Below are 26,751 nucleotides of genomic sequence, written 5' to 3' on the forward strand. Positions count from 1 at the left end.
GGCTAAATCATCTTCCTTGCAACACTGCGCACCCGGAGAAGGATTCGTAAGAATTTGCTCTGGCTTTGTGCTTTCCAGTACATTTACACTCGTGGAATATCCGCCGACCCTGCAGTGGTTCTGCCTATGCTCTCCGAGTAGGCTCCCTGAAGTCCCAGGCGCAACTAACCTGGTAGAACTGCCGAGTGCTTCGCAAAAACCTATTCCTAAGATATAAAAGCAGGCCGTCTTCCTACTGCCAGTATCAGAGCTATTATTCGAGATCCCCCTTGGCGCATCCCATATCACCTAGCGCAAGCCATGCGTTTCTCATTCCTCCTCGGCGCTCGCTGTTATTGCTGCTTTGGCAACATGCATCTCTGTCGGTGCCGCGCTGTGCCTGGCTAAAGACGACCTTTGCGACAACCCCATCGATTTAGACCGCTGCCTAGGTCTTACTTGTAGCTCAGGTGTGAGTATGAGTCGTCCCCTTTGCATCCGGGATTCAGCCCATGATTCACCCTTTGCGCCTTGCACAATAGAAACTCAGCTTAGAAAAGTACTGCCAATCCAATACACATACGCCAACGATGCAAACGACTATGGCGGGCTGGGAAGGAGATGGTATAAGTAATATTCCAACCCACTTCGGAGACACAGACTCACCGGGACCAATGCTCTCCCTCTCTGATATCGCAGAGGAATTGCGATGTCATATCCTGGGCTCGATGACATTATACGCTGTGCATTGGTGAGTCAAGCCCCCTCTGTTTATGACTTCATCAACAAACGCCCCGAACTGCCCTATGAAAGACCTGCCGAACGATGTCCACGACAGTCAAAAACTCTGTGGAGCTGCAATATGCCATTGAACCTGGTGCCCAAGGATTGGTGCAGGCTCATCACGGTCAACTACTGTCTCCGAGTTCACACCAGACTACTTGCGCACACTCAGAGAGCAGGTGGACGCGTGGAGTTCCTTCAAGCTCGATGTGGCGAAAAGACTTGATTGTGAGTAGGTTTTCAATTCCTGGTCCATCAGTCATCGAAAATTTGGCCTTGCTTGGTACTATGTTCCCGGCGATGAAGAATCATGGGACACTATCGGAAAGACGGCGAATGGCCCTTGTGACACATGTAACAGGGATGATCCAGTTCCTGGAATCGACGAATCAGCTCACGGAGGCTACATACTAGATGACCGCCGACATATGGCAAACTTCCAACTCCAAATACCGAGTAAATTTAGGTAAATTTCCACACATTCATCTGCAAAACCACTGAAATGAACGCTTACGACTTCAGTAGCGCACTCATGCGATTGGTGGAGATGCCGAACACATAACCAAAAGTGTGTGCTTACGAACGTAAACCTGAACTAAACCAAAAGCAAACTCCCCAAAAGCACTTTGAGAGGAACTTCGACCAAGTCGGCTTCTCAAATGGGCCCTTGTCCACGGGCAAGGAACGTTTTCATTCGTCTATCATTCAAAAGTTCTCATTTAACTTTCCAGAAGGACATACATATGTCAGGTTGGCGAAGCCCATCGCTTTCGCGAACTCTGCTTTCTTACCACGGAGAAGCTTAGGCTAGCTCTCACAGCACACGGCTATATAGATCTTGATGGCGTCGAGGACCTGTCAAAAGCACCGCAGTTTCAGGCAAGATTCGCGCTGCCCATTCGTACGCCTCACTTTGCCTTTCGATATCACTTCGGTTTTCCATAGTGCCTCGAGTTGTGCACATCAGATGAACATTGGATTTAGACAACAAACCCCGCAGACCGAGTCACATGCGTGACGGATTATTACAGCCCTGGTTCGATTTTTGTCATAACCGCCCGCCTCTTTCACGAATATTTATCGTTTTAATACGACCTCAGAAGATGGATTGACTATTCCGTGGTTGTCATGGGGTCCGGGGGTAAACTAGCGCATGCAGATATACCATTCCAGTAGGCTGCAGCCGTCATCACGAGTGCCAAATGTGCCGCCAAAACTAGCAGTCGCTACCTTCGAGGCACGATAATATTTGGAGTATACGGGAGAACCTCGTATTGTATGGGTTGATGATCCCAAGGATCCTGACACCTACTCGTCGGTGCATTTGATTGATGGATTTCAATCCCTCCGCCGTGTTGCGTGGGGCTCCGCAAGGTAGTTCAGGGACCTACGACTTTCCACGAACTAGACCCTAAGCAGTATGTGTTAGTGACAGCCTACCTCCCTTACATAGAGGTAGTCAGTGACCACATTCTTGATCAGTGCAAGACATCTGCTGTTATCCTGGACGAGGAGATGGTGTCGATTTTCTCCTTGTGCTGGTGCCGCGACAATGTGAGTGCACTTCCGCCTGTCAAGCCAATGAAGTTAACCATCTGCCTCAATAGGAGTAGATAGTGGTCGACGTCATCAGCTCATAGTCTACAAGCGAAGACCTTCGGTCGGTACAGAACAAATGGGATTAGGAATATTACTACTACGCATTATAATAACAGTTCTGTGTATACAACATTGGCGGAATACGGGCAGAAAGGACTCAAAAGAGCTAACGTGTGGGCCACACGATGGTGTATACTATCAAAAGACCTCAAGAAAGCATATAACAAAACCATGTCCGACATAGGGTCTACGACCCCAAAGGACTTTCTCTGATCCAAAAAAAGACCTCACCCAAACAACTCGAGTGTTGTCTCCACCACCTCCAAACCTTCCTTACAGAGCTCGAAGCAGCGCGTGACATTATTCCGAATCCGAATGTTCGTGCATACCATCCTCGAGGCGTACAGCAACAATCGTGCTCATCCTCTGTTCAGGTGACGTCTGGATTACGATCCTCACCCAATTCAGCCTCTTTGTCAACGCACGCGTCGAAAAACTCTAGTTTGTAGCACAGGAAGGCAAGAGGATCCTAGTCGTCGAGAACCGAGATCGTCACTCTCGCTGCGCGCCAGATGATGGAGCTTAATCGCACACGTATGGTGGATTCGTTGCTGATGGATTGGGCCATACCTCAAATTTCCACGACGACGAATGCGGACCGGACTGTATATGCCATGTACATGATGGCGACAATGAAAAGGTATTTCTGCTATAGGATCAAGATGAGCAATATAGACTGACCTATGGGATACCCCGTGTGACGCTCCTGGGACAGGGGTAAGACTGGAAGGCTATCCGAGCGACCGCGTGAATATGGCACAGAAAGAATAGCATGGTGCCATCTCCTGCACTCGGTCATCTCTCGGTTCGCAGCAGCCTTCGACACGTCCCCCACCCTATATAACCTCCATATCTGGTCCAGAGTTGCAACTCATGACGGGAAATATTGCGATTCAAATCACCTCTCAGGCTGGATCACCGCGTTCTGCGTGTTCAATGAGCAAGGCTTATGGCAGGGTCCTCCGTTGAACGACGAGCACATGCGAGAGGACGCAGAACCACGCGAGTTGAGTGCGGCGGAGTTCACCGCGGTATACATGCGTGGGGCGGGACACCCGTTCCTCGTGCTCGACGGGGTACCGTACCCGACGATCGACATCCAGTGCGTACCCTGCGGGTATGCGTACCTCGATGCGAAGCTGGATGACGATGGATGTTTTTTTGACATTGAGTTCGTTGTGGGGGTAGTAGGCGCGCAGATATCCTCGAATCCGTCTGGGGGTGGGGTGCGGGATACTTAGTGTAAGGCCCGTGGTATTGGTACTTTATCACTGGGACGGAGTAATTAGTGTACGTACTGCGTTGCTCGTACTTTACTTGTGTTCTACGTTATTGTTTCTCATAGCTTCTTGTTCATTTGAACGAGCTTAAGCCCACCGAGATCTTCAAGATCCCGTCAGGATAGTACAGCGTCACAAGAATCACGCGACGACTGTACTTCCTTCTATGCCCACTGCGTTGAGCTCCAGCGAGCAGCTTGTGAATTAACCCAAGAACTTACGTGCCCTGATAATATTGCACGATGCACGACTCAAGGCAACGTGACACCGGAAAAGCGCGCATCCGAATGCAGATGAACTCAACTGTGTATAAACGTATGATATACCTTTAAGTCGTCTTCTTTGCTTCAATATCACGAAACGCAAGGTAACACTGTACACAGATGAGGGTGAATCTGCACGCGTGGCACTTCCATTCAGCGTGTTATCCTGTGGTATCGCAGCCACAACCGTCAGCGCTGAGCCATACATGCTGCAACAGGGAAAGACGCACCATTACATCACATAATCGGGTCCACCAAATCTTGACGGACATGAATAGAAGCGTACAGCACTCGATGATTGGACGGACCCTGCACCTCGTTAAACGCGAGAGAATAGCACTTCCACGCGAGGCCGACAAATACAACACGCTGCACAAAAGACCAGAACCACAAAACGTGTCCAACACGCGTGCGCCTCGGCTCGTGAACAACATGTGCCCACCGGCGAGGCATAGCGTACATATACCATGACCTTTCGCCACCAAAGCCCATGAATTTTGGATCCATTGGCATCGATTCCCATTCTCAGGACATGAAGAGATTTGAAAGGCGCGAAGACGCACCCCCAGACCCTGCCGCGCGGCCTCAAGTCCTCGATTCGCAACAACAACCACCAAGTGCGAACCACCCCCAAACTTGTGAAAGATCATAATTGACACAGACAATCACCCCACAGATCTCCCACCCAAAAGCGATCCCGCAAGACCTGATGACCTTAGCAGACAGCGCGCACCAGCTGAACTCATCCCCGAAGACCGTGACCGCGATCGCTTGAGGCAGCGCCCCTCTCCAGTAGAGGATCGCGGAAAACAACGGGCACCAACCGAGCTCCCGCCCGAAGACCGCACCAGGCAGCGCCCATCTGCCGCAGAAGACCGGGGCAAACAACTTGCACCAGCGGAGCTCATCCCCGAAGACCGTGCTAGGCAGCGCCCATCCCCAGTAGATGACCGCGGAAAACAACGTGCACCAGCGGAGCTCATCCCCGAAGACCGTTCTAGGCAGCGCCCATCCCCGGGAGATGACCGCGGGAAACAACGTGCACCAGCTGAGCCCTTCCCTGAAGACCGCGACCGCACGAAACAGCGCCCACCCCCCACAGATGACCGCGGCAGACAACGCGCCCCCGCGCAGGCCCCACAATACAATGAGCGCTCCCCCCTCTTCACACCTCCCCCGTCGCACGCAACCGCAGGCCCAAGCCGCGGGTATGACGCATATAGATACAACCAGCCCTCGCCCGCTAACTCAGATGACATCGTCATCACAGACAACCGCACGCAGCCTCGGCCTCAGCCTAAAACAGGCTTCTGGGCGCGGCTCACAGGTACCACGAGAGACAGGGGTGATCCAGAGCCCGTGAACACACACACACGCGGCCGGCTCCCCCCACAGCCCTCCCTCCCCAATGTCCTGCTCTTTGGCGAGCGCGGCGCAGGCAAAAGTTCTCTTATCGACATGCTTGCCGGCCAGGACATCTCCCGTCTATCTGACCCAGGCCTTGCAGCATTCGCGAGCAGGGGTTATGTTGTCAATATGGGCGGGCGGGAGGTGATGTTGTGGGACTCGGTGGGGCTGCACAAGGAGGATGACCACGATACGATTTCGGAGGGTGCTGCAAGGAACTTGCAGGGGTTGATACAGAATCTGCATAGTGGCGTCAACCTCCTCGTGTACTGCATCAACGCCGCGCGCGTGAGCGAGGCTCTGGATGTCAATTACGATGCATTTTATCGCATCATCGCAGGCAAGAAGGTACCTGTGGTGCTTGTCGTGACGGGTTTGGAGAACAAGGATCCAATGGAGGGGTGGTGGAAGGAGAACGAAGCCGAATTTAAGAGGCACGGGCTGACGTTCGATGGGCACGCCTGCATCACCACTACCAGAGGGAAACCGCTCAAGGACGGTCCTGGCTACTGGCACGACGAGTTATATGAACAATCCAGACTGGCTGTTAGGGAGTTGATCAAGGCTAAACTTGGTGCAGCCGTTATCATTCGGGAGGAAGGAAAACTAGCGGAGCTGAGGGAGCTTTTACGAGAGCGGAACGGGATTGTGACGAGCCAAAACGGAAATAAAGGAAAGAAGGCGTGGAGTCTAGGAGAAACGGGGGGTAATAGAGAAGTGAATGGTGGCTACGAAAGCACGCATGACCAGCAGTGGGACGATGACAGGGCAGACAGAATAGAACGAGAAGGCAGGACAGCATCGTTAGCTTTACTGGGTGGGTTATTTGCCGTATTTATTTTCTTACAGTCAGGCGTCATCAGTTGCTTCTGATTACGAGACCTTCGGACACGTATCAGCGTTTTCATATGCCAATCACACTCACTGGTTCATCGCACCTGTCACCGGCAGAAAAAACTAGATAAAGCTAAAAGTTCAGTGTCAAGGACCGATCCATTCTGAGCAAAGGGGGTTATACAAAACCTATAAGTTAATACACTCTGCATCTCTGAGCTACACCTCATACAAGTCGATGTTGAGGCAAACTACATAGAACCCAGGTTGGAATCACGAACCAAGGCCAGACGTGAATGAATAACTCACTCTTGTAAAGATACCCATGATCATAGAGGTCGTCTTGACGTAGCGACTTGACCGCATCGCTCGTACCAGCGTCCCTCTTCACCTCTTCAAGGACAACACTCCCAGCAATAGATTGCGATCCTGTGGATGTCTTCTGATTCAAATTTGGTGGCGGAGAAGGCAAGTGGCCGTCTGGAGAACCTTTCTACATTTTCTTCATGGCGACCTCGTCAGCGACAGGACACAGCAACAGCTTCTGCATCAGTCATGCGCTTCTGGTGCTTCTTCGCCGACTCTCATGAACTATCGCAGTGCTCATACGGCCCACTCGAGGATGGTACGCAAACCAGACTCAGAGAAGACGCATCCACAGGCACAGGCACAGGCACAGATGCATACGAATGGTTGTCCGCCATTCATATCCTTGAACGTGGGCGGGCAGACAAACTGGGTGACGAGTCAGACGGATGGGGCAAAGATCTTGGAGTGGGGTTGAGGATATTCATGACCTGTCTAATTATTGGGTCACATTTGGGTCACATCCCAGAGTAGACCACACTAGAACGGACTTTCAACGTCCGCATATCTTCTCCATATCCCCAGAGGTTGTAGATGTCACCCTTGTCAAAAAGTGTTCCAAGAGCACAGGACGCTAGAAAGTCTGTCAGGACTCATAAACGCTCAGCCGGCGGAACACGATTGCTCACCATTGATGGAAAGAGCGCAGAAAACCCATCTAATGTCATGCTCGGGATCAACTCTGCCTTCATTGATGCACCTGACCATCAACCAACCCAAGGCTCAAGCTAGTTGAGATCTCCTTGAGTTTCTGGTACGTCTCTTTGCAGAGCAAGCAAAAACTTGTGCGGTGGGCTTGGAAGCTTTCTGGTCGGACCCTCGGAGGTACTCAAGAATATGTACCAAAAGTCCGAATCAGAATTCCGGTCGGTCACCCTTGACCCATGCGAAGTAGGTCAAGTTTCCATGTTTAGTAACTCGGAGGTCAGAAAGTTTAAGTGTGCACGTAAGTACTGACTTCAAGTCAAGGTCGTCATATATGACTGCGGTTCTGAATGCTGTCAATGCTGGATGTACTGGATCTCCCTTGTGACCTTTATGCGGTTCAAGAGCATGAATGAGATTATGTAGAACAGTTAGGCTGCTTAAGTTAGGCATGTGATCGTGATCTTTCCACGGTAAGTAATACTGACACCCCGCGCGTCCGAGGTTTCGGCCGCTTCGCCGGTACTCGAGCCCCAACAAAGTACTTACTGACGATCCCAATAGACAGACCACATCGAAGGACAGCTGATCGTACGATGCGATATATGATCAACGAGAAGTATTGACGTCTCACCTTGTTGAATTGCGGGTGACTTATAACTTTGTAGCGAACAGTAAATTCACCGTTGGTACGGCTTCTGGCGCAGAAGAACCGCAGAATAAGCTCCACGCGTAGAACTGTGAAGTACATTTATCCGGTTAGGACAGATCTTTATCATTCACATATTCCAATTTTGCTTGCAAGCTGCTCACATGTGTCTCGGCCGCTTTGCCCCTGTCAACGGTTTGGGGTAATCACTGACATGAGGGTAGATGCATTATGTAACAGAAGGATTGATCAGAGACTTTGAAGTTCGGCAGTGACAAGATTCGAGTGTTATCAATGATAACTCCTTGCGTTCGAATCATCGTGCTTGATGTCTCAAAGATAGGCAACATGGGGTGCATTGTCTGGAACTGTAATACCGGAAATTAACGTCGGAGCTGCAAAAAAGCGGGGATCGAGGCGAGTGGTATGCTGTTAAGAATATTAACCATCCATTTTGCTCACTTGCGGCAGCCTTAGGAAACCGACAGGACGGGCGTCTGCCACACTACGATTATCAATGTCATAATGAACGAAGACACTCCAGCCATTCCGAGGCTTGATCATGCTGAAGTTCCGGATGAGCTGATTGAGGACCATCGTGATAAATTGACGATCGTTGGGCAGGTACTGCACAAACCTACCAGAGTATGACTTCCCGCGCCTGGTCTACGCAGAGCACAGGCTCCAGACAATGTGGGTTCCGCCAGTCTGTCGTTCGGAAAACAATTAACTTATCATATTCGTGCGTGATAACGATGGCTGGGCAGCCTCACCAGACGTAGATGTAGACGTTTGCACTATAAGGCGCCCTTCGCAGGCGACCCTCAGAAGCCTCCTTCGAAATCGAACTCCCGTGCGCCGTTTCCACGCGGCGTTGCGTATGAACAAGAAACTCTTCCAGCAGACTAAGGTGAGTAGCTGCTGAAATGTGTGTCGTATTGCAGGCTCGGCTTATTGCTCCTATTAAGAGAAAAATCCGAACCTTGTTAATCCGTCACCTCGATGTCTTTGTGCTGTACGTGAATCAGCCTCAGGCTCGCTTGGAGTTTTTAAAACGTGAGGTAAGCGATATCTAATTTGCAGAGCGCCGGCATGTCCAAGGCTGAAATATGTATTGCAGATCCTACTGAACCCGGAGTTGTCGTTCTTGACACAGTACGAAGATGGCTGGGCGGTTGACGTACTGATTCGACACGAGTTTCGAAAACGTGATAAGCTGGAGGTAATTTCAAGCCTATACTAAGGATTACTACCTGGTTGTCTAATGTATGTCGAGCAGGAATTAGCGGAGAACACACAGGTTTGGATTCCCTATTCCACTGACAAAATTTATCATTTAACATATCTTACAGTTTAAACAGGCGATTCGTCAGTCTCGCGTCGCTCCAGTCGTCTGCCTAGACGCCAAACATAACCAGGCGGACAGAGTCGATGTCGCTCCAGTCGTCCACCTAGGCGCTAGGCATACCCAGGCGGACAGAGTCGATCGTGAGGCCGCTACGGCCTCCTCCTCGCGCCTAGCGCTCTTGCCGGCCTGCTTAGACTCCGTAACACCAAGTCTTCTTCGTTTCCATCGATCCATCATCCAGGGTGGCCTATGCACAGACGAGCACCTCAATCATTTTTCTAGCTTGTCAGCTGCATCGAAGGACAAATTCATCTTACAAGCACTTGGCAAAGAGAAATCCACTGTGTTTGAACGAGTTGTAGTGGCGGAAATTTTGGACCAAATGAAAAAGGAGAAATGGTAATTTGTAGAACGTTATAGTATTCACTATGAACTGGCATTCCGGAGAAACTGCATGGTGGCGCCAACCTCCTCGTGTCCTGCATAGACGCCGCGCGCGTGAGCGAGGCTTTGGAAGTCAACACGGGGCGATTGATCGTATCATCAGAAACAAAAGGTGCCCATGGGGCTCACCATGACAAGGCTCGAGGAAAATCGGCAGAGTTGAGGGAGCTGTTGCGAAAGCAGAACGCCTCCACGAAGTGTCAATGTGGAGCAATGGATAATTGACTGGCGGGTACGACGGCACGCCTCACGAGCGGTGGGATGATGACAGGGCATACCGAATGGAAGGAGAGGGCAGGACAACACCATACGTAGCATTACTGGGTGGGTTGTTTGCCGCATTTGTTTGTTTACGACTCTACGAGACCTTCAAACATGCGTTCTTCATATACAATCTCACTCACTGATTCATCGCACTTGTTGCAGGCAGAAGAACCGGATCCTCGAGAAAGATGAAACGTTTCGTGGGAAGCTACCAATGCATCTGAGCAAAATGATTATACAAAAATTATAACCTAATACAGCAACATACACCCTCCGTACCTATGAGCTACACGCGATAAAAGTCGATATTTACGCATACTGCACAGGGCCCGAATTAGTGTTACGACTAATACAACACGCAAATGAACAACTCACTCTTGTAAAAGTACCCATGGTCATAAATGTTTCCTTCCTAGGAGCATCATTCTTGCCCCGATACAACGACTTAACCGCATCGCTCATTCCAGCTTTCCTCTTCGCCTCTTCCGCAGCAAGACTCTGAGCAAGAGATCGCGATGCTGCAGATATCTTCGGGTTCAAACCCGGTGCTGGCGAAGGCGAGTGATCCTCTAGAGAACCTTTCTTCTTCTTGGTAGCGACCTCGTCAGCAACAGCATCTGCACCAGCCTTGCGCTTCTTGGACTTCTTCGCAGGCTCTCGTGAACGACGAAGTTCCATCGCAACGTACATGCGTTCTTCCTCTTCCAGAGGTGGATTTATCATGAAAATGTCGGACGACCTGGAGAATTTGGTCGCGCATTGTGGGCAGACTTCTAGCTGGTCGTCCTTGTCAGCTGGACTTTCTTCAGCTGCAGCGTTTCCGTTCGGAGGTGATGGGCCGAGGACGGTACGCAGACCAGACTGAGAGAAGACGCATCCACAAGTCAAGATGTAGACGAATGGTTGCCCACCGTTCATCTCCTTGAATGTGAGCGGGCACACGAACTTGGCGACGTCGGCAGATGAGTCGGGTGGAGGGGGTGGAGACCTTAGAGTGAGCTTGAGGACTTTAATGTCCTGTCGAGTAACATGTCAGTCCCATCTTAGTAGTAATACCAGAGCATCGCGCACCTTCAACGAACGAATGTGTCCGCATATCTTCCCTGCATCTCCATAGACGGTCTTATCAAGTAGATGCTCTATTATGGCATCCTTGTTATAAAGTTTACCAAGAGCACAAGACACGATGGGTTCTTGCAAGGGACGCTAGGAAGTCTGTCAGAAGTATTCAGCCACCAGAAACAAGATTTCTCACCTTTGAAAGAGCGCAGAAAAACCATCTAGCACGGGTCTGGTTCGCCTTGTCTGCTTGTTCTGCCTTTGGTTTGTTCTTTACGAGGTCTCGTCTGTCGGGAATGCTGCCTCCATCATTTCCCATGTTGGCTGAAGCAGATCAAGTTTGTGATGAGTAAGCGTCACGCTCTTTGACAAGCGGCGTCAAGTTAAGACATTTGCCAGTGGCCACACAAGCTCCCTGCCCCTCTGGCAGCGCCATGCTGCAGGAACTCTCGCACATGGACCGTATCACCCAGCTCCAGGATGAGATCCAACGCGTAAGCTCTCCTAGTCTCACCCAACCAACAGCTTATAACAGAGCATTTCAGCTCCTTACAATCATGTCAAGCACCATCGCCTACCTCACCGCCAGGTCTACCTTCCTCCAAGTCAGCGAGCAAATACCCATCACAAAAATACGCAATCCAGATAAATATGATCCCCCAGAACTATTCGAAGGTGCGTGTTTATGTATACGCTCAGTCGCGATGATTAAAACCACTCGTTAGCAAACAAGAACGAGCTCGTTCAGGACCTTATTGTAAAGGCGAAACAAATCGAATATCTCATCCAGTCATTACCGGTCCCAGAACCGGAAGAACAGCAGGTCAGGCGCACGTTACGTCCTGATACATGTCATATCTAACTCCGGTAAGGCAAACCGACTTCAAGCATTGGAACAACAAATGCAAGACGCAAATGAAGAGTATATACAAGCCGTAGACCGTGCGAGTTAGTATGCCATCGCGTTCTCTCTCATTTGCAAACGGCTCACTCATACTTAGAGAACCTACATCATAAAATATCTGAATTTCTTCGGACGATGTTGGACAATGCAGATGGTCCATCCGCTGATTGAGACCTGTCTCAGCTGGACCCACTTGCAGGACGCGACAGCGGCCAGGAAGACCAATAAAAATGAGCCGCATCTGGTAAATGATTCCTTCCGATTGTCATTCGAAAATCCTTCAAAAAAGGAAGGTGTGAAACTCTGCTGAAGCATGATGTCGAGCTACGCTATCAACACGGGGAAGTCGTCCCTCCCTGGCGATACCCTCATCTAGGTGCATGGCCAGAGGAACAACCCTCCGAATACAGACAGGAGGCATGGAATGCAACTATGTCACGTCAATAAACATCACGCATCCCTATGCCACATAAATATACAAATGGATATCACCCTCATCCGATCTCAAATACTCCTGCTCAGCAAGGCCCCAATTCGATCCTTGATCACCCGAGCCCCGGCACAAAATGACTCTTCACAACATCAATCGTCTCATTCAATCAACTGCTCATACGAAAGCTCCTTCATATTTCGCACAATAGCAGCATCCGAAAAGTGCTTTCGGTCTCCCTCGATGTGCGACTGAGTCCGCTGGTTTTCCTCAGCCTAAACAGGGCAGCGAACCTGATCAAAGATGCAGATGCGCTTTACCGCAAGACGAGAAACCTACCGTCTCCTTCGCCTGTACAGAGTCGATGTGTACTTTCGCCCGCGGATTGGTGAATTTTGCATTAAAGTAAAACACATCATCATCATTCACTTCCTTCCGGGCGCTTCTTCAGCACCTTCTTGTAGACTTTGCAGCGTCCTCCTCAGCTCCGCATACTCTGTTTTGAGGCTCATATGGTATCTTGTTCCCAGCGATGTATCACGTGTAAGTATCATATCAGAAGGAAGGACTGTCTTCCTTCTATCAGCCTTGGTCCGCCTACAGGAGACTATGTATCATTTAAATCGACATGAGTGCTATCTCCTTTCGTTTATGGTCTACCTGCGGTATCTTATCTAGTCCCCTCCCCCCATTATCGCACGTTGATCACGATGTGATACATGGACGATCACACCATCAACTGAACGGCCCAAATATTGTGTAATTGTAAGCTAAGTGGCAGAATCTCAAAGTGCCCATAGATTCATAGGATAACGCTGCTGCTTTTACGACCAAGATTGCAAAGGATTACAACTCAACCTGTGCCGCATAGACTCGCGACCAATCCATCTATGAGGCAAGCCGTTGATCATCAGTCTGCCTCATCATCTGATTCCACTTCAACCAGCTCCCCGCTCCTAATTCCTTGCCGGCACTGAATTTCTGCAACAATTGCACCATCATCTCCATAACCAGTTACTTCCCCAATCCACTTCTCTTCCTGAGGGTCGAGAATCTCGTCAACAGTCAGTGGTGTGCCAATGATCTGTCTTCGTGTTGCAAGCTCCTCTATGGACTTCATCAATTCATGTTTGAGAGTTTGGAGCTGAGGTGCCTTGGTGAGAGGCGGAACGAGCCCAGTTCGTCGACATGCAACTGACGCAAGTTTCTCGATAGCCTCCGCCGCTTTGAGGGCGGGTTTTGGATGTGGCTGGCATTTCATAGGGCTGCGCACCATTGGGACTAGAATGACTATAAAATTGTTCATCTTACAACGTTGTTATGCATCAACTTCCGGCAACTCAGCAGTGGTCCTACTCAGTACAAACCATATCTCATAGTGTATATCGGACCTCCGAAGGTTATACATTATACATTATACAATTTTTTGGGCGTCTACCCGCATACCACGATGGGAGCTGCCAAAACTCGATACAAGATGAGATTTATACATTACTAACATATACATTATGAAATAGTGTACTGTAGTCCTCGAAAGAAAGCCTCGTCGAAAACACTTGTAAGCTATCTGCAGCCCAGTCGGGTGGGAGAGACAGCTGAGAAGTGAAACCACCGCCAAGGAAAGGACGAAAGCCTGAAGAACGTGTAGTCCTCTGAAGATGTGTATCAGGCAGGCAAGACACCTTCATCACCGAAAGTCGATGACATATCTAAACTTCTGTAGTGGTGAACCTCCTCGGAGTTTCACCACTACGGAACCTTAGATATGTCATCTCAACTGCTGGGGCAGCTGTGCACTGCGTGCTGCAGTCCACCGTCTCCGAAGATAGGGCGCCACTACAATGGGAGGGAGGGGCTAGTAAAGCGGGAGGCAGCTGCCCCGACCGCTTGTACTTCTAGTTCTACGTAGGAACCCTTCCTTTTAAGCATGTCTGGGCAGGAGTAAATGGTCCGTGCCCTATTGTTAAGGGTAGGCTGCGATAGCAGTTACGGACTCATTCACTCATGACCTGCCTTGAAAAGAAAGGTATACCTAAGGTGGGTTGCTAGAGGCGAGGCTTGCGCTCTAGACCCTTAAGGTCCTACGAACGACATATACCAATACAGGGGCCTAGCCTTTCGGCATAATCCCTGATTCTCGGGTTCCGTATAGGTAAGTCATAGACTCCAAGATAGCTATGATTGTTTTCGATTATCTTGATAATTGCAGATACAACCGCCTCAGGGTCCTAACCTAACCAAAAATGTGTGCTTACGAACGCAAACCTGAACTAAACCAAAAACGAACTGCTCAAATGCACTTTAAGAGGAACTTCGACCAAGTCGGCTTTTTAGATTTGAAGTTGTTCCAGCACTCGGCGCAAGATCTTTCCACCTCTACCCGATCCTTCATTATCCCCGCACCTCGAGGCTGATCTCAGGAGTCAGCACATGTTCAGAAGGCCAGGCATCTCTTCTGCCCGCCTTCTTCGTCTTCCCATCTCTCGAACGCCGACTTCAGATTGCTCCCATACTCCGTGCAACAGAGGTCTGGCAAGTCAGACCTTCCCCACCGATCACGTACAAAAACGAAGATCCAGGCACAACACTCTCACATATCATCCCCGTCCTCATATTGTCTTTCGCCCACTAATTTCACGCTTTCTGTCAATCTAGTCCGGCGTCGTACAAAGTAGCAGGCAAGACACCTTGCAAATGAATGTACCGTGTACACTCCTCTTACATATGCATCCAACTCATCAGTTTCTTCATCAGGGCACACAACCTACGGATCCGGAATCCGGATATGCGAGCGGCAACTGAACAAGAGCTCAGCATTCTTCTCCTACTCTTCCTTATTGACCTTTAAGAACGCTTTGACAGGTCCCTCGTCTGTAAAGTCGAGTACCTCATCCAGGAATCATTATCGATCGGACAGTCCCCGAACTAGAACAACAGCAGGTCGGTCTGCGTACCTTGGTTTTGGTATAGGTCATAACTAACTTAATAGGTAGACCGACTTCGAGTATTGGGACAATAACTCCAAGACGCAAATGAAGAATATACTCAAGCAAATCGACCGTTATCATTTTCTCACTGATCTGCAATCAAGCATGGATGTCGTAGCTGGGAGTCCAGGAGGGAGGATCCGAACTCCTCGGTCCGACATTCATGCTTAAGAGAATCTACATCGAAAATATCTGAACACAATACAGATTGTCTGGTTCAACCGTCCGCTGACTGAGACCTGTCTCAGCTGGACCCATTTGCAGGATACGGCGGCATCGCCCAGGCCAGTCAAAACGAGCCACCCCCCACCGTTCGGTAAATGACTCTTCATCGTCATTCGAAAATCTCACAAACAGGAAGGCGGTAAAAGGCGTGAAAACTCTGCTGAAGTATGATGTCGAGCTACGCTATCAACAAGGGAAAGCAGTCCCTCCCTGGCGACACTGTTCTAGGTGCATACGCATATGAGCGACAGACAGGAGCTACGGAGATACACAAACGATACAAGTTGACTATATCACGTCGTCAATAAACATCATCGTCCCTACGCTACATAAATGTACATATTCATATCATCCTCATCCCGTCTCAAATACTCCTGCTCAACAAGCCCCGCAATCCGCGACTTAATAACACTGACCTCCGGCACAAAATGGCTCTTCACAGCATCAATCGTCTCATTCTTCAACTGCTCATACGAAAGCTCCTTCTTCGCTTTCATGATCCGTACGATCGCAGCATCCAAATAGTGTTTCCGGTCTCCCTCGATGTGCGACTGAGTCCGCTGGTTTTCCTCGGCCTAAACAGGGTGTTAGACCGAATCAGATATACGCTTTAGACGAAGAAAAGAAACTTACCGTCTCCTTCGCCTGGATTGAGTTGATGTGCACTCTCGCTCGCGGATCGGTGAATTCCGCATTGAAGTAAAACATATCGTTGTCATTCACTTCCTTCCCCGCTGGTCGCTTCTTCAGTACCTTCTTGTTCCCGCACGCCAGACTCTGCAGCGTCCTCCTCAGCTCCGCATCGTCTGGTTCGAAACTTACGTTAGTATCTGATGACAGCTTTGTACGATAACACGATACTTACCCATACGCGTTGCCTCAAGGATCTGTCTGTACCCAATCTCTGTCTCGTCGTTGAAGAGAAGCAGCACAACAGCTTGGTATAAGCTGACTGTGAGGTCTTTAGGACCAGCTGCAAACCGCGCCTTCAGCGTAGCAGTCCCAAGAAAATGATCCCAATCGAGTTTATGCCCCTGATGCTTGATCTTGTAAAAAGTTGTGTAATTGTTCAGATCTGCTTGCATCTATATCACATACCATAAGCGTACGCGGACACACCAGTAAACTGCATCGCTCACCCAAAAGGGCAAGTCCACGTCTTTCTTTCGCGCAAGGAACGGCCAGACGCTGCGCTGCAACACCATGACAGAGAGATTCTGCGCAGAACTCTCGTCCCCAATACGAGCGTGGTACTCCCGCATAATATCTCGTGACAACGCAAGGTCGTTGAACATGTGATCTCCCATCCCAAACTCTGGATCATATTCTGCCCAGATTATCAGCATGCAACACGAAACAAAATGGCACTCCAGTACGTACTCTCTTTGAGTTTCTTCAGCATGGCCTTCTCAAAATCATCAGATGCGCTGCGTTCCAATAACAACCTCTTCGCAAGCGCCCGATGATAAAACGTCCTAAACACATCCTTGTCATCCGTGAACCTATACAGCGCAAGGGCAGCATCCAACATCGCCTCAAACGCGGTATCCGACATGCCTCGCTGTCCATGGCGCATGAGTCTGTCCACGTGCTTTGCGATCTGCTCAGCAGGCTTATTGCGCCGGGCTTTGAACCCCTTGGTGAACGCATCGATGAGCCCGTAGGAAAAGTCTTGGTTGTGTTGTTTCTTGGCGGGATCGACGAACGCTTCATTGAGCACTGTGTCTGCGAAGGACTTGAACTCGAGGAGACGGCTAACCATCTCGTCGTCCTTGGATGTATCCTTCACGATACCTTGTACTGTTTTCTAGAGTTTGATGTATCAGCGGGAGAGCTGGGTGAACGAGACGAAACCTGCCTGGACATAGCCCTTGAACTCCCGGCAAAGCACGGGCAGGCCATCTACCGATGAAAACAGTGCATACGCGTTTGTTAGGTTAGGTGTGTTCTTGGATTCCATCAGCGGCCCGACAACTGTATGATATCATTTAACACAAAGACCCAATAAATCGAGTCGCACCAACCTTCTTTAGACATCCATTCCAGCCTCCCCTGGAACAGCGCCCGAACAGTGTTCTCCTTCACAAGTACGACCGTGCTATCAAGCATCACATCCCTCGCTCTACCATGCTCCTCGTTGATCCGCTCCTTGCAGTGCGCAAGGAACTCCTGCGCGCTAGCTTTCTCAATTTCGACTTTCTGACACGACTCGTTCGAGTAGTACGCGAGAGTTTTCTCGACGAAGTATCGCTCGAAAATGGCGTCATATACGTGGTGCGTGATGAGGTGGGATACGAGCGCTTTGAGGAAGGGGCGGTGTATGTGTACTTCCCTAGGTTATGAGTGTTCTGTGTAAGTACTGACAGATGAATATATGGACGTGGAAGAGCGTGCATACCTCTCGTTCCTCTCCCATGTTGCCCATGTCTCGATTCCTTTCTGAAGCTTCTCGCCAATGTCAGAATTGCTGAATATGCGCTCTCTGAAGCGTGTAAATGCGAGGTCACTGAAATTCAGAGCCGTCAGCACATGAAAATAGATCAGATAAAGGAAACCCCACTGAATAGAAGGAATACTAGGATTCTTCAGCGCATAAGCACGGTCAAGATAGGTCAGAAGCGATTCCAGCAGTGCCTTGACGACAGTCCATGAATCAAATCGCAATCTTCGAAGCTACAATCGGTCAACTCACCACTTGCTCTTCGAACCACGCACACGTCTCGACGAACTGTCCGATCCACTCTACCACTTCCTTATTGGCCTTCTCGAGCTCTAGCGCCAGCCGACTGACACATTTATCGATCTCAAGTTTCAGCGCCTCGTACAAGCATTCGCCTCTCCCGGCATCACACACGACTCCTCGGCACGCAGTGTAAACACCCTCATACGTCGTATGAAGCTCATAAGATCCCTTGGTCAACAACTCCCCAATACTGCCTCTCAGCCGCGCAAACAAGTTATCATAAACATGGTTCAGCGCAGACCCGACCGCACCACCTACAACACCCATCGCAGCCTCTCATGAGCACCACATCCCGCATGAGAATAAAAGCATACCTGCAAATCCATGCACCTGGATCTTAGTCGGGCCAGCTCTGTCGACATTCTTGCCTTTGAGATAATCGCGCGACCTAGAAGCAGAACCAGAGTCAGAGTCGGCGTCCAAACGTGGGGTTTTGCGTGGATGAGATGCCGACCGATCGTCAATGTCGACTACTGTGGACCGGTAGGCGGTGAATGCCTTGGAGGTCTCTGGGAACGTGAGCAGGCTAATCACATCAGTCATCTTTCATTACGTTTGAGAGGGTTTAGCGAAAGCAGTTTTGTAGTAGGAGCTGAGCTCGAGTATGTTGTTCCCATCTCCTTCTGTAAACAGCGAATGTGGAATCCGAATTACTAATAATGATATTCGATACGATCGTGTCTCGTCACGGTCCATCGAGATCCTTGGGTGTGCACACAATTTTTGGGACAGCTAATTGTGGTAAAAATCAGAAAACACAGAAACATTAAAAACAACTGCGAGAATGATATTCGATACGAGTAACAAAACATGATACGAATAACAAAATATAATACGAGCAAACAAAACATGAGGGATTAAATACAAGAATGTGCAGAACAGGCGGTTCAAGCGAGGGAAAGGGTAGTGTAGATATAAGCGAAGTGTTTCCACAGGACGAGGTCACTGGGTTCCCTGTACATCGATTCCAGCGACCAAGGACGTGGTGTCGCACTTGAAAGCGGGTCGAATCTCGTCTCGCCAGGGTCTTGTGGGGGAGCATGGTGTTCCCAATGAAGTAGGCCATTGTGATTAGTGTCATCAGTCGTAATTGTCGTGAAATGGCGTCGTAGCGTCTTTCGTGTTCTTTCGTGTCATGAAGTCGTCTCCTGCGGATAGCGGAGGGGTGTCATGAGAGGGATCTTCAGTTAGCATGGTGGCGTTTTTCGTGTTCTCAGTCTTCAGTGTCGTAGGTGGTCTCCTTCGGATAGCGTCAGTCGTGGTGTCTTGAGAGTCGTGAAATGGTCGTGATGCGGCGTCGTGGCGTTCTCTTCAGCTCTCGTGGCCTGTGAGATTTATCCCGGCTAGGCGGCGGTGCTTCTGTGCGCCAAAGTGAAGCGGGTGGGTGCGAAATGGTATGATGAAATGCGTTGCTAGAGTAGTGAAGATGCGGTGGCGGCGGCGGCGGTGGTGGTTGGGATTGCGCTGCAACCGCATGCGTTCGCTGGCGAAGTGATGCGAGGTGGGCCTTTATCCGTGAACCGGGCTCTGGAACTGAAAACACGTCAACTCTGGGAGGAGGCGGTGATACTGGCGACATGGGGTGATGTCTGGTCAGCCTTGAGGTAAGCCCCACGTCCGCCATGCCACCAACCCAGCTATAGAGGAGGGCTGATTGATCGACACGAATTCGTTCGCATACGTGTGTGAGGTGATGTACTAGTTGTACAGAAATCAACAAGCAACATGAACATTACGAAAAATGACTGACTGATTCTGTTGGCGTGTCGCTGGAGGCGAGAACGCCCAATGCTGTCGCAGGCAGCATTCAGGCGAGAAGCTCGAGGTTTGCGCTATAAACGAGATGAGTGGCGTAGTCTAGCGATAAGCATCTTCGTACCTTTTGCTGTAAGAAAACCCTGAGCTTGTATGGGCGGGACTTCTGATGTCGAAGTGCATTAGAACCGGTGCGTTGCCAGGACAATGAAGATGTGGCGGTGGCGGTGGTAGCTGGAACTGCTGCTGCGACCGCATGCGTTCGCTGGCGAAGTGATGCAAGGCGGGCCTTCATGCGTGAACCGGGCTCTGGAGCGGAAACCTCGTCCACTATGGGAGAGGGCGGTGATGCTGGCGACGTCTCACGGTGTCCGGTCAGCAGCGAGCTGAGCCCCACCTCTGTCATGCCAGCAACCCAGGTGTCAATGAGGGCTGCGTGGTCGACGCGAATCCGTTCGCAAATGTGCACGAGGTGACGTACTAGTTGTACTGAGTCAACGAGCAATAGGGACGTGACGACAAAATGACTGACCGAGCTTGTTGGCGTGGCAAGAACGTGCAATGCTGTCGCGGGCAGTAGTCAGTCGGGAAGCTCGAGGCTTGCGCTATAAACAATGATGAGTGCCATAGTCTAGCGATGAACAGGTACGTACCTTTGTTGTCTGGCAGACCTGATTTTGTCTGGGAGGAACTTCTGGCCACTTCGGAGGTGGGTGGCCTTCAGTTTCTGAGTCAATGCGTTAGTAGGATTTGTGGGTCCAGGAAGGGCCAGGTCAGTATCAAGGTTAGTGTTAATAGGTGAGGGTCCATAGTCGATGTCGATAGTTGTTGTTGTCGCGGGTAGGATGTCGAAGTCACCGTGGTGTTCGTGTTTGTCGGGCGTAGTGCATGCTGGTTCGTGGTTACAGGTTGAGACGATAATTGACAAATCGAGGGACGTTGATTGAAATACAGGCGACGAGGATTGGAATGGGAAAAATGGGGGTAGGGTGTCGTGTTCGTGCGGGTCGAGCGTAGGGTGTGCTTGTACCTCGTGGAAAGTCCCTTCGGCCGCGTCACCAGGCAACTCAATGGCTTTGGTGTGCTCGGCTTCGTCAGAGAGGAGAACATTGTCGTGGACCACGAGAGTAGTATCGGAGGTGAAGGTAGGCAAATCGAGAGGTGTTGATACAAGTGACAAGAATGGATGGAATGGTACAGATGGGGGTAGTGTGTCGACGTTGTGCTCGTCTTGGGCGTGCATAGGGTGTGCGGTAGCATATTCCTATATGCGAACAAAATGTTAGCCAACGCATGTCTAGGGTATGACACTCCGTACCTCGTGGAAGGTCCTCTCGTCGTCAGACAACTTAATGTCTTTGATCCATGAGGTTTCGTCCGAGAGAATGTCGTCGTCGTGGACGACGAGGGTAGTATCAGAATTTATTGAGAGGCGGTTACATTTGGAGTTGAGTGGCAAATCGAGAATGAGGAGACGAGTCGTTGATACAGATGACGATGACTGAAATGGTGAAAATTGTTGAAAGGAATTTGAAGGCGAGGATGAAATCGGTAACTCGATCATGCATGGATTATCGGAGGATTCGTAATCATTGGGTGCTAGGGCTAAATGGGCGGGCGGGCGAGGACTGGGAGCAGTGGGGATACCGCCGGTAGCGTTGTTGCCGGTGAAGGTACCGTTGTTCATGCTTAGGAACTTTCGTGCAGCGTAGTTGGCGGCCAGAATGAGAGTGATCGTTGAAATGCAAAATTCCGACACGACCAGGCTGGCGGAAACCTTCGGGTCGGACCTCAGCTGAACAGTAGGTCGGACAACGGTTTCTCGAAAGAAATAAACCGACAAGAACCCAGTGATAGCCACGCGTTTGCCGACGTAAGTGATGGAAGACATGATGGCTGAATATCGTCAGATGTAAAGTTCGCTGGCAAGATATTCGACGAATGCGAATTTAGGGAGTACCGCCATATTTATAACAAGCTATTTGTGCGTGCTTGCCAACTCGACGCGTCGGTCACGTGCTGGAAAATCACAAATCCTCAGCACACCAAAGTAAACTATGATTAATATTCATGAACTCACCGATACGTTCTGTTTGGTTTGCCTACGGGAGACTACTCCTGCTGCCTGTGAAATTTGGGGTATTGGAGTACGTATACGTTCTGCTGTCCTTCATAACTTGCAACTTTTATCAGTCATCTTTTTCTGGTCATGTATGTTGTGACCGAGTGGCCAGGACGAGCTCTATGGAAAACGGGTGTAGAAAGTAGTTGCCTCGTACACGAGATAGCCACCAGTCCAATCAGAACTACGTCTTGTCCGCGTCATCACAAATTCCGACCGCCACCTTGCAAGACGAGACGGAACAGCCTGTCTTGACGCGAGCCTCCCAGTCAGTCCATCTACCGCACCTCACTGACGATTTCTACTCTTAAGAGCCGCGAGACGAATGGGTATGATACAGTGTCGTTCTTGAAGCCTGAGGCCTGAGCGCTGACAGATGTTGCTCGCTTTAAGCACAAGGTTTCTGGCATGGGATCCGACCGATTCGTCTTGATTCTTGAAGTGATTCGTTGCGTTGTCTTGAAATTGGATGTGTGTCCTTGTAGGTCCTTGTTCCCATTCCCGTATTTGTCGATGTCGATTAGAACAAAGCCAAAAGACGAAGGTCCTTCATAAAGCCCAGTTTGGACGACGTGGGCGTACATCAGACCCGGTGTCCATGGATTTCGGGTCCAATGCGTCACTTTTCCATCGCTCCTCAAATCTAACCAATAAGTAGATGCTATAGACTACTAAATAGAAGCGATGCTGCTGTATACAATGCGTGATGGTACATATTTGCCCCAAACCTATTTCAATTAAAATACCAAGTCAGCACTTAGTACCAAGACTCGTGTTCCCTGCATAGTGCAGAGTATCGTGACAAGTGTCAAGACGCCAATCACTTGAAGTTGCAGTATGTCCCGTGCTACACACTGCTACCATTTGACACGTATGTGCGCTCCTGGAAAGCAATTGCGCTAACGCAAGGCGCTTCCTCAGAGTCAGTCACGACATTAGCGTTATATTCTCGAACGCTAAGGATGAGGCGCGGTCCCAACACAAACATCTGCATGAGCGTAGACATTTGCACAATGCCATAATAAATCTGATCTCCCACAGATGAGTTCTATATAGACAAGTGGTCAGATTGGCCGACGAATCAGTGATAGATAAAGGGTACCCAGAGATTTGGAGACAACATGCTCATTTCAAGGCACGCGACAGCAACAAAGCTAGAACGCGCGGAACTTCAGCGTTAGATAATCCTATTCAAGTGAGGAGCTCACGATGCAAAGTAGATTATGTGACTTTTTATTAACACCGTAAAAGTGTCCTCGATCATCGACCCTGTCGGTGGTCGTTCACGGAAGTGCTTTACAGCAATCCAGACTGCAAGAAACAGTGCTAGGACCTCCCATACAGTGCCAAGTATCCAAGTGATGGTTGCTGGGAGCTGAACGGTTCCTTCAAAAATGCACACGTGAAAACCGGAAAGGACAAATTCCTCTGTTATTCATCTTATGAGCCTGATGCGCCGAATCACTCATAATTATTAAAGCTTACCTCCTTTAAGGTGCACGCTTTGTATTACGCTGATCACTGCACTGGGAATCGTCACGGCAAGGAAGATTACAACGAGAAAGATGAGCATCTTTCTGGATCGCTGATACATAGCATGCAACCGAGTAATCATGATGACTTGTGCGACATTTCAGTCAAGCCAACAACACCAAGGTACTGAAGCTGAATAGCTCACCACCCAAGATGGTGTTTGCAATGGGCATGATCCACCATTGTTCGAAAGCAAAAAAAGTGCCTGGAAAATCCAATTGTCGATGAGTATAGGAAGATTGAGTGCTCCAAGTAACTCACATCTGTTTCGGTCGATATATTGAAGCAACAAGCAGGTCGAGGATGTAACTCACCCCTATGTAGAGTGCAATGAGTCGAACGGGAATGGCAGGAAGTGGTGTACTCACAGCATCTGTCACCGAGAGTGACATCATATTTGCTTCATACCACAAGTCAGAAGAAACAAACATAGGTATAGTGTGTGAAAAGACATACACGGCACATCGAGGCTGATTGGAAGAGATAACTTATTAGCACGACGCTAATGTGTCTGCCTTGAAAACATACATCGAGTATAGTATTCCACCATAGCGCAGCTAGAACTCGAAGTTAACACAATTGCCAGCTGCACTTATAACATAAACTACGTACACTGAGATAGAAAATACTCATGAGGGACAAGCGTCTCTTCTACCTCGAATTGATCAAATCATTCGGTTATTCTAGTACTCTGCTCACCCAGACAAGTTCAAACTATAAAACCATTATTAGCAGTGAGACGGCTGCTCTGGTGATGGCATTAACCTACCTCTTGTTCAAATGTCAGTGCTAGATGATAGTATAGAGTCATCAGTAATTTTCACAGCAAGTACTACCCTGCTCACCCCAATCGTATATCACTGCGACAGTAGAAGCGACTGCAGAACCACAGTCAAAGATAGAGCCAACATCATCCGACTTCCTTCACGAACCTGCACAATAGCTGCCAACATGATAAAATTCAATTTCCGGCCACCAACTGGGATCATTTGACACTACGGTCATATTTTAGGGGTTGGTCAAGGATTGGTGTCAGTGAGCGGGGCGTTGGTGGACGCGTTTTACGATGCGGTGTCCTATATATCAATTCTCATTATGTAAGTGTCACCGATGTACGGCACCAAGCTGATAGTCGTGTTTCGAAATTTAGCTCTAAGACTGCTGATTTCTCGTAGGCTAAGCCTATATAAGAACTCTGAAAGCGTGAGCGTTGTACCTCACTAAAAAACAGAAGCAAACCCGTCCCGGCAAGTTCTCGGCATGCTTAACGGCCCACAGGCTAATAGCTCGTTCTGCTTCCTGACGGTGAACACAGGATAACAGCGTGAGGACAGAACGCTGGCTACTGTGAACAAGTTCGGAGATATCATTATGTATGGGATGTGTCGCACTTCGATACCGGTACAACCTGCAACACCAGGGATCGGATGCGAATCAATTGGAGGCGTTTCATCTGATTCGAAGTAATTTCGGCTCCAGATCCTAGGCTGACGGGGTTTCAAAGTTCTGTATAACCGCCGATTTCCTTGGTCTTTAGGTCTTCCTGGCCCTTCAGTCTTAAACTGGCGATTGCCACAATGGACGATCAGCTTTGTGCGAGTGTGGGTGGGCACTGGGCAACCTACATTGGTTTCTCACCAAATCAGTACCATGAGTAACGAAAATTTAGACGGTGTTGTTTGCAGAGCATCCCAACAAGTGCCAAGACATCGATCACTTCCTGTAGTAGTACCCGTACTACACACTGCTGCCGGTCGACAGGTGTGCATGCTCCTGGAAAGCATTTTAGGTCAGTTCGGCTCAGCACACTTGCCAACTGTACTCATAATATAAGATACGTACACTGAGATAGAACGGTCATGAGGGACCAGCATTGCTTTCTGCCCAAAATTAATTGAATCCTCTAGTTATTCATCTGACATAGGAATCTGCTCACCCAGACTAGTTCAAAAGCTATAAAACCATTTTGTAGTGAGATAGCTGCTCCGGTTATACCATCAACCTACCTCTCATCTGAATGTCAGTGCTGGAGAATAGCATAAGGACATCAATATTTTGCTCAGTAAGTAGTATATCTTGCTCACCCCAACCGTATATTACCGCAACAGGGGATGTCACAGAGAAACCGCAGTAATCAATGGGTCAGTGAAACACCATCACTCATTGATACAAAACTTGCCTTACACAACAACATATTTTTATCTTTCGAAACTGCTTATGTGCATTCAGGTGACATGTATTTTGTTCCATGGTAACTTTTACATTATGTTGATCAGTCAGAATGTACCCGAGAAGTGTTTCTTTGCTGTTCAAGAGCCCACATTTAGACAATTTGAAAATTGTAACCTACATTACACAAAATCAATGAGTTCGAAAGACATGAAAGTGCTGAGGATGCATTAAGGATCATCCCAGCTCTTCAGAACGTATGTTATAGTTGCTCAAATATGATAATAACATGTGTAGCGAAGGAATGTTTGTTGCTTAGTGGAGCTGCCATTCGGACGTAGCCTATTATTGGTTAATTTGTTAAGGCACTTAGCTAATCGATTAGAATGTCTCAATGACCGAAAAAGGTCCCCTCACTGTTTCGGACGTTGTGCTCGAACAGTTGCATATTTTTCTTCAAAACTTTAGATATATAAACTAGAGATGTATTACTTAGTAGGAAAAATTGACTTGGGTCACCAGAGTGAACTACATGATAGTGACGGCCCAAAAATCATGATAACTGTATTAACGTTGTGCATGAAGGCGCAGTCACTAGTGAGTCGCTGATAAACACCGTGTTTCGAATAGCTGTTCGTGTCAGTGATATCAGTACTTACATAAAATCTGTTTCGAACCAATGCCGTTCTGGAGAGGTTCTTGAGTTCGCCGCCGGTCGGTGAAACGATGTGGCAGGCCCTATAGGGGTTAGAGTAGTGTTATTATTAGGGTGACGTGATATAATTGGCGGGGATCTTGACACAGCGGGGAAACTGACATTTTACCACCTTTTGCCGTCAGTGAAATTACATTCGAAAGGTAATCTAGAGTGCTCTGGAACGCTCTAGGCTAGGTCTGGAATGC

The 26,751-nt window shown here is 49.1% G+C and overlaps 11 protein-coding genes across 11 annotated transcripts; 5 read left to right on the forward strand and 6 right to left on the reverse strand.

Moving 5' to 3' along the window:
- Nucleotides 1–241: 241 nt before the first annotated feature.
- EDB91DRAFT_1336224 (uncharacterized protein) lies at nucleotides 242–1,324 on the forward strand (the record flags this gene model as incomplete). Its single annotated transcript, XM_041325526.1, has 5 exons — nucleotides 242–451; nucleotides 522–730; nucleotides 793–990; nucleotides 1,177–1,228; nucleotides 1,288–1,324. Coding segments are annotated over exons 2-5 (327 nt in total), but the record flags the coding sequence as incomplete, so codon positions are not given.
- A 1,986-nt stretch (nucleotides 1,325–3,310) lies between these two features.
- On the forward strand, nucleotides 3,311–3,718 carry EDB91DRAFT_317576 (uncharacterized protein). Its single transcript, XM_041326841.1, has one exon. It carries the CDS (start codon nucleotides 3,402–3,404, stop codon nucleotides 3,660–3,662), a length of 261 nt encoding a protein of 86 aa, XP_041177813.1. The 5' UTR covers nucleotides 3,311–3,401; the 3' UTR covers nucleotides 3,663–3,718.
- A 476-nt stretch (nucleotides 3,719–4,194) lies between these two features.
- EDB91DRAFT_317572 (uncharacterized protein) lies at nucleotides 4,195–6,416 on the forward strand. The gene is made up of 3 exons (XM_041326840.1): nucleotides 4,195–4,581; nucleotides 4,641–4,890; nucleotides 4,966–6,416. The coding sequence occupies exons 1-3, from the start codon at nucleotides 4,455–4,457 to the stop codon at nucleotides 6,242–6,244; spliced, it is 1,656 nt and encodes a 551-aa protein (XP_041177814.1). The 5' UTR covers nucleotides 4,195–4,454; the 3' UTR covers nucleotides 6,245–6,416.
- Nucleotides 6,417–6,424: 8 nt separating this feature from the next.
- On the reverse strand, nucleotides 6,425–7,967 carry EDB91DRAFT_1081652 (uncharacterized protein; the record flags this gene model as incomplete). Its single annotated transcript, XM_041315403.1, has 8 exons — nucleotides 6,425–6,456; nucleotides 6,515–6,698; nucleotides 7,063–7,154; nucleotides 7,201–7,271; nucleotides 7,530–7,605; nucleotides 7,705–7,741; nucleotides 7,766–7,801; nucleotides 7,851–7,967. 8 exons carry the CDS (start codon nucleotides 7,965–7,967, stop codon nucleotides 6,425–6,427), a joined length of 645 nt encoding a protein of 214 aa, XP_041177815.1.
- A 615-nt stretch (nucleotides 7,968–8,582) lies between these two features.
- On the forward strand, nucleotides 8,583–9,686 carry EDB91DRAFT_317782 (uncharacterized protein). Its single transcript, XM_041326842.1, has 5 exons — nucleotides 8,583–8,775; nucleotides 8,834–8,926; nucleotides 8,986–9,087; nucleotides 9,145–9,165; nucleotides 9,218–9,686. Exons 1-5 carry the CDS (start codon nucleotides 8,746–8,748, stop codon nucleotides 9,614–9,616), a joined length of 645 nt encoding a protein of 214 aa, XP_041177816.1. The 5' UTR covers nucleotides 8,583–8,745; the 3' UTR covers nucleotides 9,617–9,686.
- Nucleotides 9,687–10,230: 544 nt separating this feature from the next.
- On the reverse strand, nucleotides 10,231–11,299 carry EDB91DRAFT_1247911 (Rtf2 RING-finger-domain-containing protein; the record flags this gene model as incomplete). Its single annotated transcript, XM_041322865.1, has 4 exons — nucleotides 10,231–10,239; nucleotides 10,297–10,938; nucleotides 10,993–11,127; nucleotides 11,177–11,299. The coding sequence occupies 4 exons, from the start codon at nucleotides 11,297–11,299 to the stop codon at nucleotides 10,231–10,233; spliced, it is 909 nt and encodes a 302-aa protein (XP_041177817.1).
- Nucleotides 11,300–11,414: 115 nt separating this feature from the next.
- EDB91DRAFT_1237085 (uncharacterized protein) lies at nucleotides 11,415–12,055 on the forward strand (the record flags this gene model as incomplete). The annotated part of the gene is made up of 5 exons (XM_041321541.1): nucleotides 11,415–11,474; nucleotides 11,526–11,655; nucleotides 11,706–11,803; nucleotides 11,853–11,928; nucleotides 11,982–12,055. The coding sequence occupies 5 exons, from the start codon at nucleotides 11,415–11,417 to the stop codon at nucleotides 12,053–12,055; spliced, it is 438 nt and encodes a 145-aa protein (XP_041177818.1).
- Nucleotides 12,056–13,224: 1,169 nt separating this feature from the next.
- EDB91DRAFT_1081655 (uncharacterized protein) lies at nucleotides 13,225–13,620 on the reverse strand (the record flags this gene model as incomplete). The annotated part of the gene is made up of 1 exon (XM_041315404.1): nucleotides 13,225–13,620. One exon carries the CDS (start codon nucleotides 13,618–13,620, stop codon nucleotides 13,225–13,227), a length of 396 nt encoding a protein of 131 aa, XP_041177819.1.
- Nucleotides 13,621–15,441: 1,821 nt separating this feature from the next.
- Nucleotides 15,442–18,812, reverse strand: EDB91DRAFT_1280102 (Cullin family-domain-containing protein; the record flags this gene model as incomplete). Its single annotated transcript, XM_041324716.1, has 11 exons — nucleotides 15,442–16,101; nucleotides 16,160–16,332; nucleotides 16,392–16,611; nucleotides 16,666–16,853; nucleotides 16,907–17,326; nucleotides 17,381–17,500; nucleotides 17,551–17,858; nucleotides 17,925–18,032; nucleotides 18,087–18,160; nucleotides 18,219–18,463; nucleotides 18,584–18,812. The coding sequence occupies 11 exons, from the start codon at nucleotides 18,810–18,812 to the stop codon at nucleotides 15,847–15,849; spliced, it is 2,340 nt and encodes a 779-aa protein (XP_041177820.1). The 3' UTR covers nucleotides 15,442–15,846.
- A 300-nt stretch (nucleotides 18,813–19,112) lies between these two features.
- EDB91DRAFT_1129779 (uncharacterized protein) lies at nucleotides 19,113–21,290 on the reverse strand. Its single transcript, XM_041318584.1, has 6 exons — nucleotides 20,678–21,290; nucleotides 20,149–20,560; nucleotides 20,020–20,101; nucleotides 19,819–19,967; nucleotides 19,522–19,794; nucleotides 19,113–19,369 (listed from the first exon to the last, which is right to left on the reverse strand). Exons 1-5 carry the CDS (start codon nucleotides 21,265–21,267, stop codon nucleotides 19,522–19,524), a joined length of 1,506 nt encoding a protein of 501 aa, XP_041177821.1. The 5' UTR covers nucleotides 21,268–21,290; the 3' UTR covers nucleotides 19,113–19,369.
- A 1,462-nt stretch (nucleotides 21,291–22,752) lies between these two features.
- On the reverse strand, nucleotides 22,753–24,967 carry EDB91DRAFT_317917 (uncharacterized protein). Its single transcript, XM_041326843.1, has 13 exons — nucleotides 24,612–24,967; nucleotides 24,525–24,557; nucleotides 24,449–24,468; nucleotides 24,379–24,393; nucleotides 24,292–24,330; nucleotides 24,208–24,236; nucleotides 24,136–24,149; nucleotides 24,044–24,079; nucleotides 23,825–23,884; nucleotides 23,632–23,766; nucleotides 23,355–23,574; nucleotides 23,249–23,300; nucleotides 22,753–23,194 (listed from the first exon to the last, which is right to left on the reverse strand). The coding sequence occupies exons 1-13, from the start codon at nucleotides 24,682–24,684 to the stop codon at nucleotides 22,994–22,996; spliced, it is 927 nt and encodes a 308-aa protein (XP_041177822.1). The 5' UTR covers nucleotides 24,685–24,967; the 3' UTR covers nucleotides 22,753–22,993.
- Between the last annotated feature and the right edge of the window lie 1,784 nt (nucleotides 24,968–26,751).

This window comes from Suillus paluster (genome assembly GCF_016628075.1).
Source record: "Suillus paluster strain FC165 chromosome Unknown EDB91scaffold_22, whole genome shotgun sequence".
Taxonomy (NCBI): Eukaryota; Fungi; Basidiomycota; class Agaricomycetes; order Boletales; family Suillaceae; genus Suillus; species Suillus paluster.

Excerpts from the sequence above, each read along its gene's own strand:
- EDB91DRAFT_317572 (XM_041326840.1), top strand. The coding sequence starts at position 4,455 with ATGAATTTTGGATCCATTGGCATCGATTCCCATTCTCAGGACATGAAG. Across the intron at positions 4,582-4,640 it reads TTCGCAACAACAACCACCAA|ATCTCCCACCCAAAAGCGAT; the intron begins GTGCGAACCACC and ends ATCACCCCACAG. Across the intron at positions 4,891-4,965 it reads ATCCCCGAAGACCGTGCTAG|GCAGCGCCCATCCCCGGGAG; the intron begins GCAGCGCCCATC and ends AGACCGTTCTAG.
- EDB91DRAFT_1129779 (XM_041318584.1), bottom strand. The coding sequence starts at position 21,267 with ATGCACGCCCAAGACGAGCACAACGTCGACACACTACCCCCATCTGTA. Across the intron at positions 20,561-20,677 it reads AGGTCTGCCAGACAACAAAG|CTCGGTCAGTCATTTTGTCG; the intron begins GTACGTACCTGT and ends CACGCCAACAAG. Across the intron at positions 19,795-19,818 it reads TATCACCGCCTCCTCCCAGA|CCCGGTTCACGGATAAAGGC; the intron begins GTTGACGTGTTT and ends TCAGTTCCAGAG.
- EDB91DRAFT_317917 (XM_041326843.1), bottom strand. The coding sequence starts at position 24,684 with ATGACCGTAGTGTCAAATGATCCCAGTTGGTGGCCGGAAATTGAATTT. Across the intron at positions 23,575-23,631 it reads AAGCGTGCACCTTAAAGGAG|AGGAATTTGTCCTTTCCGGT; the intron begins GTAAGCTTTAAT and ends GATGAATAACAG. Across the intron at positions 23,301-23,354 it reads CACATAATCTACTTTGCATC|CTTTGTTGCTGTCGCGTGCC; the intron begins GTGAGCTCCTCA and ends CGCGCGTTCTAG.
- EDB91DRAFT_317576 (XM_041326841.1), top strand. The coding sequence starts at position 3,402 with ATGCGAGAGGACGCAGAACCACGCGAGTTGAGTGCGGCGGAGTTCACC.
- EDB91DRAFT_317782 (XM_041326842.1), top strand. The coding sequence starts at position 8,746 with ATGAACAAGAAACTCTTCCAGCAGACTAAG. Across the intron at positions 9,088-9,144 it reads GAAAACGTGATAAGCTGGAG|GAATTAGCGGAGAACACACA; the intron begins GTAATTTCAAGC and ends TATGTCGAGCAG. Across the intron at positions 9,166-9,217 it reads AATTAGCGGAGAACACACAG|TTTAAACAGGCGATTCGTCA; the intron begins GTTTGGATTCCC and ends CATATCTTACAG.